Source organism: Liolophura sinensis, chromosome 6 (assembly GCF_032854445.1).
Source record: "Liolophura sinensis isolate JHLJ2023 chromosome 6, CUHK_Ljap_v2, whole genome shotgun sequence".
NCBI classification, from domain to species: Eukaryota; Metazoa; Mollusca; class Polyplacophora; order Chitonida; family Chitonidae; genus Liolophura; species Liolophura sinensis.
The window spans coordinates 23,727,407-23,738,096 of NC_088300.1; the positions used below are offsets into that span (position 1 = coordinate 23,727,407).

At 36.9% G+C, this 10,690-nt stretch overlaps 1 protein-coding gene across 1 annotated transcript; it reads right to left on the minus strand.

The window, feature by feature from the left end:
* Window positions 1-5,767: 5,767 nt before the first annotated feature.
* On the minus strand, window positions 5,768-10,470 carry LOC135469142 (uncharacterized). The gene is made up of 4 exons (XM_064747680.1): window positions 10,331-10,470; window positions 9,559-10,004; window positions 9,074-9,190; window positions 5,768-6,482 (listed from the first exon to the last, which is right to left on the minus strand). Exons 1-4 carry the CDS (start codon window positions 10,346-10,348, stop codon window positions 6,329-6,331), a joined length of 735 nt encoding a protein of 244 aa, XP_064603750.1. The 5' UTR covers window positions 10,349-10,470; the 3' UTR covers window positions 5,768-6,328.
* Window positions 10,471-10,690: the final 220 nt, after the last annotated feature.

Below are 10,690 nucleotides of genomic sequence, written 5' to 3' on the forward strand. Positions count from 1 at the left end.
TTTCATTTCGTAATGACACACTGAAAATCACACTTCGAAATACAATATTGAAAACAACTAGATTTACTCAACAGACCGTCCTTATTTGTAAGTGAACGAAAACTTTGAAATAGCCATATTTTATAACACAAAATGTCACTTAACATTCTACAGTAGTTTTTCTCATCTCATGGAGATATATGCTGTGATGATGTGTAATTATTGATTCGAAAAAAAAATATAATACATGCAGTTCATGAAGTGCGTAAGATTACCACCGGAAGTTACCACTAACTTACCCGTTTTTCTTTCTTAATGTATTGCAACACTTTATGTACATTGTGTGGGAGTGTAGGTCTGTATTCGCCTAACTTTTTGAGGCAAGCTTAGCAGTCTTTTTTATTATAAGGTTTGTTTTGTTTTATACCAGTAGGCTCGACGTTTTGTTCGGGTATGTCCTTGACATTGTTTGAAAACAGTTATAACGTCCGGCTCTCGTGCGTTATATCCGGGTTTGCTTAGGGATGAGTAACCTTGATCCGGGTCACACCATGAAATGTCAATGGTGCATTTTGTTTTTAGTTGTTGAAACACTGGTTTTAGAGCCACTTCCCTTTACGTAATGGTGTTGGATTCTCGCTATAATAAGGTACTTTATAAATGCACGTATTTTTAGGAAAAGGTTGATGTTTAGGAATAGGTTGATGTTTAGGAATAGGTTGCATTCTGCAGGACTATGTTATTACAGCCAAATGAATGAACCCGTCTGTAACTTATTTGCTAGAAGTTATACATTCAGACAATCGCGATTTAAGCTGCAGAAATGGGAATCTGCACTTGGATATACATGTCGTTCAAGGCTTGCTTGGTTCCAGATAAAAAAACTGACCAGAGGTTTTCGGGTTATGAGCCAGTTTTTCGCACGCAAGACTTTAATTCCTCTTTTTTAATATAACCTTAATTGAATTATGGTGTTTCCCTAGATGCCCGTATAGTTGTGGTGTAATTAAACGGCTTTATAGACTTGAATAGCACACGCCACTCTTCCAACATTACCAGCATCATTTGACTAAATGGCGCTTAGCATTTAGCATTTATGACGTGTTATCGCAGTTCATGCGATGCCCATAGCGAAACAAAATGCTAATTCTGTACAACTTTAATAATGTTAGATCCAACATTTTGGCAGTGAAGGGAAAGAATTATTAATGTTAGCTAAACACTTTTCTAAATTCTTAGAAATTAGAACACTTTGAACCCCTACTAATCTAACACTTATCTTTGTTAAATTAAAAATGTTGAAAAACTTGTAAAAATCTTGCAAACATCCATTACTTTTGCAGTCACACTTCGTAGCATTTAACGTTCTGCATCATTTTAACCATTAGAAAATGTCGACAATTTAACACCTGCGTTTTAAGAGAGCACTTTTACTCAAATGGTTTAATGGCGTTTTAAATTGTTTTAAGGGAAAGGGATGTGTGTCAGTGTAGCCGGTAATGTGCGCGATTGTCAAGCGCTGCCACACGAGGCGCGGGTTTAATCCGCTCCCATTGTTAGTTGTGCACTGCTGACAACGCTCGACAACATTCCTGGATTAGTTTAATCCAGATCCAGATTTACTGACTTTAAGTGAAAAAGTTTAGGATACAGTGTTATGTAACATTCAGATAAGTAAATGAATACATAGATAAACGCTTTGGATGCGCGTTCTTGCCATAGCAGATGCGCTAAAAATACCAACATATTATTAATTTTAAACTGGTACAAAATGTTATATACTTTAAAATATAAATGCCAACATCTTAACCTGTAATGCTGCGTAATTATTGTCTGCAAGTCTTAACAAAATTTAAGCTTACACGAATTTTTTTTTAAATTTTTGATTTATCATCTGATTGTTGCATAACCCCATACTCAAAAGCTTTTTCTGATGTGTTTTATGTTTTATGAGTGTAGGAGTCTGTGCTCGAGGAATTTTCTTTAGCATTTATAACGTTAACCGTATCAGAAAGGTGCGGTGCATAACAACACTGATCTTTCCAGCATTTTGTACACTTTTTAATACTTTGGAAAGTGTTTATCTAATATTAGACATACATGATTTCCTTTCACCACTGTTAAATGTTGGCTTTAACATTATTATAAAATCTGAAAAACATTTCGATGTCAAATACTGCATGCATGTCATAAATTGTAAATATGAATACGCTAGGCTCTTCAGCTGGCATAATTAGTCGATTTACACTTGTTTTGGAAATCAATGAACTTAATCAAATTATCTGAATTTGATATTTGTAAGCCTTATAATAACAGCACACCTATTCAGATTTAATCCCACATAAATCATATACACTTACACTTTTAATAGTTAATTTTATATATATTATAACTTTTTCCATGTCTCCCCTAAGACCCGAGGACATAACGTCTGAAGAAAAGTCTTCTCAGTGGATAGGCCTCACAATGTTACAAGCGTCTATAATTCATTAATTAATGCCTTCACTGGCGTGTAAAACGCCTTCTTAGTTTCAGGGTTCCTTTTTATAGATTTGGTTTTGCTCGCATAGATTTAGATAAAATGTAGATGTAAAAAGGTAACAGTTTTTCATAGCTAAATTAGTGCTGATGCTATATGTTTATTTTGTTTAATTCAGTGGTGTTTACGTCGTACTCAAAAATAATATAAAATATATAATGCAACGATTTAAACTCTGTCAAAAGTTTTGTTCAGTGATTCTGGTTTTTAACTTCAGAGCATGTGATGTATAAATCTATACTACACACTAGTTTATATCCTTTTTAATAAACGTGAAAAAGTTAATTTAGTTTTGCTGAAAGTTTGTTTAAACATTGGAGTCTTTTCGTAAAAACTGGATATTTTCACGTCCAAAAGTGATGTTGTTCGTGAGGAAGACCCCGGTGTTTTCTTCACAGTTTCATCGTATGGCTATGAAAATGATTCTTATCACAAGTTTTGACTTATCAATATCGCTGAAACGTGCATAGCTTAATAAAATAAGTAGAATGCACTTCGCACCCCGAAAGGACATCAGATCATGGGAACACCCTTTTCAAAAGGCTACGCCCGCCTGGCATATTTACATTTGCTGATCAGATATGGATGGGTCGTAGTTTAGAGCGATACAAATAGTGATGTGCTTCAAACAAAACCAAGAGTGACGGCTTAAATGAAAAACCTGCCAGTCGTTTTCCAAAATAGGCTTTGACTGCTAGTAATGTAAACAGTGACAAACTCGATTTATCTTTAATTCTTCAAAGCTACAAGCTTCACTTGCCATATAATGTTCTACCTAAAAAGCAAGTATGTTCCAAAGTATATGATGACTTTGGCTTTTCTATTCAATTTAGACGGTGACCTCTTCCTTCCAACTGTTTTTTACATACCTCACATCTTTAGCTGATTTTTATCATGAGAAAGAACGTTCTGGAAATGTCCATTGAAATCTGTAGAAGGAAAAGATATTTTCTGCGAGTGAATCTTTATTTTTACTCTTCGTCTTGTATTTATAGGTTTTAATATCAATATCAGAGGGCGTGTCCTCATAATAGGCCTGTGGAATGCACCGGAACCTATTTATACAACACAGGCAATTTATCCTGATCTAAGACAAGACAGGCATCTTAAAATGTTTTCATCTGGTTTCATTCCAGAGACACATGGTTGAGCGGGCAGTGGTCTAGTTGTTACTGAATCACCACACAAGTTACGAGATCAAACCGAGCCTTGGAAAGGCAATTTGTACATTTGCCCGCTCTCATTAGTTCTGCTTCTGAGGTCTTGACGACACTCGCGTGGTTTTTTGAGCAGTTTAGCATTCTGTGAAGGTCACTTGTCTTGTATCACGTGTACGTCACGTGTCGGATAGTTGGATCAGTAACTTGCCAGCTGTAAATGACTCCCATTGTATATAAGTAAAACATTCTTAAACACCAATCAAATAACTAAATACAATAGATTCCAATAATAATAATTGACAATAATGCCCTTTTCAAATGATTTCAGTTATATATTTTATATGAAGCCTTACTATTTTAGAGATTGCAATAGGTTAATAGTAAATATATCCTCCACCGCTGTTTATTTGGAAAAGGTTGAAAATAGGTGATCGACGGCGCTAGAAGAGCAGTTAGCATTGTATCACATTTCTGTTGGTCACCAGTGTCGCGTGTCAGTCTGTGCACGACAAAGGTAGACTGCTCACCCGGCGAACCTCGGTTTCCTCCACCCAAAAGAAAGACCAAAGTAAAGTCTTCTAGAGTATCAAATAACGTACTAATACTGCAACTCTGTACAACATTTGAATGTCAGTTCCCACCAACCTTTTCATGGTCACGTTACTGCTGACCGTATGGAACCTGATCAATATCAGGTATGTTGATGGAATGATCTAGACGGTTGACATGAATCGCTGGTGATTATAGTTGAGTTGTTCAGCTACGGGTGTCCATTCCAGTCATTAAAGGTGTGGATGCAGGTTTGCCTGCCAGTCAACCTGTTTGATCCCTCAGGTTTGTGTACACATTTACAGATTGTGCATATGTTTATGTTGACTCTGTGGAAGACGGGCCTTGCTGGCTGAGTAATTTAAGTCATGAAAGCTGAATGAATGACGGGGATGATAATGCTGATATCGATTATGGTGATGATTATGACGATGCTGTTGCTGCTGTTGCTGATGATGGCTATGATGATGGTCATAATGAGGAGGAGGAGGATGACGATGACGATGGTGATGGTGATGAGGATTATCATTATTTGTGTCGTAACGTTTAACGTGATGATCGTGATGATGGTGGTGGTGATGATGATGACGAGGAGAAGGAGGATTATTTTTATTTATTTGTTTAACGTTTAACGTTGCTTAACGTCACACTCATGAATATTTCACTTATACGATGGCTGTGGAGGAAATCGGAGTGTCACTGACAAACCTTCCCATGTGAAGAACAAACACACATTCCATACTGGTGGAGGACGGGTCGTCGGCGCAAACAGGCCTCACAAATTTGAACCCTCCCTCGTGTCTTCCGGTAATTGAGAGAAAAGTGTCATTAACCACTAGATTAAAGCCCGGCACTTCTCTGTACTGCCTATTTCACACTTCATTGAGATTTACGAATACCAGAATACTCTCTCAAATCATTATCGGCTTTCAGGATTTTGCGAGAAGTAGAATGGTATGGCTTGCGGAAATCTCGCTAGATCCCGTGCATATTGGTGGGAAAGTTAACATTTTCTTTGAACATAATTTCCATTTGTACAATGGATAAAAAAATGCATATTTATTTCTTTGCATCAAAGTTAATACTTTATGCAAACAGGGTATAATGGGGTAAAAGAAGGTATGAGATATTTATGTCATTGGCGTTTTGACATTTTATAAAGTACAACATTACTCTTATGGTTATCATTATAATTGACGCTGAATTGTTAAAACGAAAATTATGTAAAAACGCCATAAATGAATATAATTTCCCTGTTATTTCAACTTTTAATAGTAAACGGAAAACATCATTTGATCCGATGTGATGTTCAAAACTCTGAAATATTGATAATATATGCAAAGTTTATCGCAGGGCCTTCCCTCTGAGATGTAACTAACGGTTGTGACTATATACTGTATGCAAACCTCACTGTAACTATATTTCGAGGACAAGAATGAGATAGGATGCAGGTTTTGAGCTGTTTCCACTCTAAAAATAAACCCTAGGTCATGAGCGATGAACATAAATAAATCAGTAAATAAGACATAAATTGAGAAAAGAATGTTTCAGTATTTTAATGAATGCGTGGATTGATGAAGATGAGACAAGTGAAAGCATGACGCTACATAAATAGATATGACATAGGAGTGGACTGGTCACAAAGATAGCAGTGATTGTGGTCATGCCCGAAGCGAAAACATGTAAAACATTAAACAATCGGAACACAACGCCACCGGCAATTCATCACGCATATTATTGAGACACTTGGCAATGCGGGCTATAATTGTCATATTCCTATATACGAGTAATTAACAAAAAAAACTAATTATACGAATTTCAAATAATTACTACACAATTAACAAACATACAAAATAATTTACCCAGGATAAGGTGCATAACATATATAAAGGGATTTAAAAGTCCCTCGCAAAGATGTAACAAATTTACTACAAGACCTTTAAAGTTTAAAAAAAAGGGGTGGGGAGAGAAAAATACGACCCAGAGAAATTGGGGTGAAGTCAAACGTCTTGGCGATGACGTCATGAATGAATCTATTCCCACACAGTGAGGGATGGTAAGTTATAAGTAGCAGAGATAAAGGCTGGGTTGGTAGGATTGCCTAAGGCGATATGCTCTTACAGGAGCAGTACGAGTCCACTTCAAATGGCTCAAATCCTGTTGGCCAATCTGGGTCGTCTTTCCATACCATTAGGTACACAATGGACTTTTCTTGTAAACACGAACCACCATTACAGCTCTGAGTGGAAGAAGACCTAACAAAAGAGAGAATTTGTATGTAAAGATACAGTACTAGCTATTCAGTTGATTAGGGGCTTGGCGATCTGGCATGTCCAGTTTTACTGTTTGGGAACAGAATACGTATCTGTTACGACTCTTAAAGATTGGTTTATTGAAATCTATTATAACATTAAAAGATGGGTAAATGTCGGTTACGACGCTAAAATTGACTGATGCATGTCTGTTACAACGTAAAGATCGGCTTATGAATGTCTTTTAGCGACGTTTATGTTGATTTATTTATTTTATTGATGTTTTACGCCGTACCCAAGAATATTCTACTTATACGACGGCGGGCAGCATTGTGTGGGAGGATACCAGAAAGAGCCAGTTGAAAACATTTACATTGGTTTATGAATGACGCGTGTGGTGGTTTATAGAGCTATGTTACGACGTTTACAATGGTTAATGAATGTCACGACTCCTAAGGCAAATGTTTTGTGTGTTGCTGTTTGAACGCCAGTTAAGCCGACTTACCAAGGTCTATCAACTGTGCGTTGAGAGTAAATTAGTGTATTAATGCCTGTTGGGGCGACAAGGTCGTTGTATGAATATCTGTTGCGATGACAAGGTTGTGGTATCAATGTCTGTTGCGACGACAAGGTCGTTGTATCAATGTCTGTCGCGACGACAAGGTCGTTGTATCAATGTCTGTTGCGACGACAAGGTCCTTGTATAAATATCTGTTGCGATGACAAGGTTGTAGTATCAATGTCTGTCGAGACGACAAGGTCGTTGTACCAATGTCTGTTGCGACGACAAGGTCGTTGTATTAATATCTATTGCGAAAACTAGATCGGTGTACCAATGCCTATTGTAACGACAAGGTCGCTGTGTATCAATGTCTGTTACGAAGAGTAGATCGGTGTATCAGTGTGTGTTGTGACGACAAGGTTGTTGTCCTAATGTCTGTTGCGAAGACTAGATCGGTGTGCCAGTGTGTGTTGCGACAACAAGGTCGTTGTTCCAATGTCTACTGAAACGACAAGATGGTCGTATTAATGTCTGTTGTGATAACTAGATGGGTCAGTCAGTGTCTGTGGAGAAGGTTAGATCGGTCTATCGGTGATCGAGATACGAATGTGTTAGACTTTTGTTATGTCTGTTATCTGTTATGTTCAGTTGTACTGCGGACGACCGATACAAGGCTTTACTATGCTTAAACAATTACATGCAAAACGAATGTATACTGCGACATCTAACTTGGAATACAAATGATTATAACGGATTAAATGATTAATGAGCTAAGGATTAAAAGAAGTATAACCATAAATTTATTCCAACACATCGCAACGTTTAACTAAATTAAAATGAATGTTGCAAGTTACCAGAATCTCATATACATATATGTATGCATGTACTCAGTCCAGAGTTTGCAGACCATTACCTGCAATCAGTTCGTGAACAGATATGTGTGTGATCCGCATTATAACGGCTGAATAAACCGAAAGTCATTAAAATTTAGAAGTTCCAGTTTTGCTATTCGTTGTCAGCGCATAGTGAAATTTGACTATTTTAAAACTAGATATTATTTTTAATTGCTATATTGAAATGTTGTTATCTGAAAGAAATCTATGTGCCCACATTTTACAATGAACTGCGAGAGATTTGTTACATATCTAAACAAATAACACATTATCTTAATAATAAATAAATTATTTTTTAATAATAAATGTAATGTTTTACAATTTACAAAATACAATTGAAAGGAAGATCAATTTATACACAAATTAAAACTTTTGTCTCACTTCAGTATGGTACCGCCTTTCCTAGTCATGTGCTCAAGCCGCAAGTTTTATAAATTTTTTCAAGCATCCTATATATAGGGTGTACTTAATATATAAAGAATTAATACAAATTGAGTTATATTGTAGACATATTTACTGGGAGTATAGACACTCTCGCCGTGTCAACACTGAGGATGCCTACACAGTCATTTAAACGCGGCGAATGGCAGAATTCCGGTCCCTACAGGTTAGACTAGATGGAGCAGACATGGAGCAAGTCCCTCGGCTTTCAGATCACGTCTCACTTTGACGGTGTTTTTATACTCATTTTGCGATTGGCTGATGTTAAAACCATTAGATGCAAGACTGAGTTTAATGAGTCTAAATCTAAATTAATGTAGGACAGACTTAAACACCGTATGCATGTTTATCGTAAAAAGTGATTGTCTTTCTAGTAGAACTAGATAGCTTTTCTAGCCAGTTTCAAGTTCAACTCCCTAATTATTATCTGTATCTCATATTCACTTATAACAAAATTTCATTTTAATCATTTGTTTTCCTTTTAATTCATGAAAATTCAAATAGCTCTTTGTTCCTTGAATCCCTTCTTCATTTGTAACAAATACACATATGACCTTAACTATCTGTTTTTATAACTGAATGAAAGCTCGCAATTATGCTCTTTGTTATTTGAATCCGTCCTTCATTTATTCCAAGCATTTATCAGAATAACCATTTTTATATAAATGGATGAAATTTCAAGATGTTCCTTGTTATCTGATTAATCAATTAATTGTTCGTATAACTAAGTGATAGAAAATAATATGTCCACGACTTACCCACAAATTCCTTTGTGGACGTACTGATACACGTCTTCGGAATCAAAGTGGACAATGTCCCTGCTCTCGCTATTAATATTCATTAGGTTACTCGGAGCTTGGGACAATTCACGGAACCTAAAAACTCAACATAGTGCATTACGTACAATCGATAAAGTTGAAGTTTTATAATTTATCCCGACATTTTCGTGCACTTTTACAATGCTCTTTTCCCTGCACTTTACAAAAGACTGAAAAGTTTTCCATTTTTTTACCACGTTATGTCAGACGCCCTGACATAATATAGACAAACTGTGTTATTATATTTCCATGAAAGAACTCCTATGTGCAAAGGATATCTATAAACATGGATTTCGATGCAATCATGCATTTTCACTTTACATTTTCACGACATTTCAATCATGACATTTCAGTTAGATTTTACTCAACAGATCAAATTGCGCATACTACTGTTGGAAAGCTATGAAAACGATGTAAGAGCTTACGTTGGACAGTGCAGATCCCCATCATGTTCGACGTTGGGAAATTTTTCTGGCCTAATCCCTTTCTCAATCTCTGGGCGAATCGCGGGGTTGACTGGGCGAACAGGCTTGCCTGGACGAATGCTTTCCTTTTTCAGCTTAGTGTTTAATTCGTTGGCAGTTTTCTTGTCCAAGAACAGACCCGGGAAAGATTTCATGAGCTCTTTAGCTATGAGCTTGTTATCCCGTACTTTATACGTTGTTGACAAACTGGGCCTGGGTGATTGGTGTCGATGACCTTCACGTAGCCAAGCAAAGGGCACGCTTGGCACATATCTACAGACCCGCTCTGGTATGTTGATAGTCCTTGTGTAACGTTTTGTTCTGTTGACACACCTTTCTTTTGCTGGTGGCCCTTTTCCGAGCGCCACTACGACAAGAGCTGACAAGACACATATCTTCAAACCCATCTGTTGAAAATAAACACAAAAAGCCAATAAAATTACCTCGGGTAAGATAAAATTTTCTTAAAATTTTTGTACAAAGCTTGTATTTGCTATCTCTCATAATATCTATTTGTTTAGGTATGTTAGAATTGAGATTACGCCACAATTGATTTGAAAACAGAAAGGCTGGTCCGAACGCTTTATGCTCTGATACTTCTTTGGCTCAAAACGACACTTATTGCCAGTACATGCTGGTAGAGCCCTTTAATCGAGGGAATACATGCATTATATATCAGACTGACATGGTAGACATTTTGTCTGTTTAGTGCTAAAAAAGCAACTTGACATACCTCCGCTTTTGACTTCATCACGCTTTGGGAAGGACTTTTCGAATAGCGCAAATAGTCACCAGTGTTTGGCCACAGGTATAATGTTAGGTTTTATCAGTTAAGCACGTCTAGATAACCCTTGCTGTCAATTCCAGCGTGTTATTCCTAGCTCGGTCGCGGTACACTATGATCTTAATCGCGCGCTCCCTGTTTTGTTCAAGGCTACAGCCGCGAATCCGTATTCTATATTTAACATATGACACACAATATAGTTTGTAATTCCCATGCGTTCGGCCTGTTAAGAAAAAAAAAATTCCTCTTAGGGCCACGCATCGTGCGCATTTGAAATGCACACAGTAATATTAAAGCGTAAATCGCAAG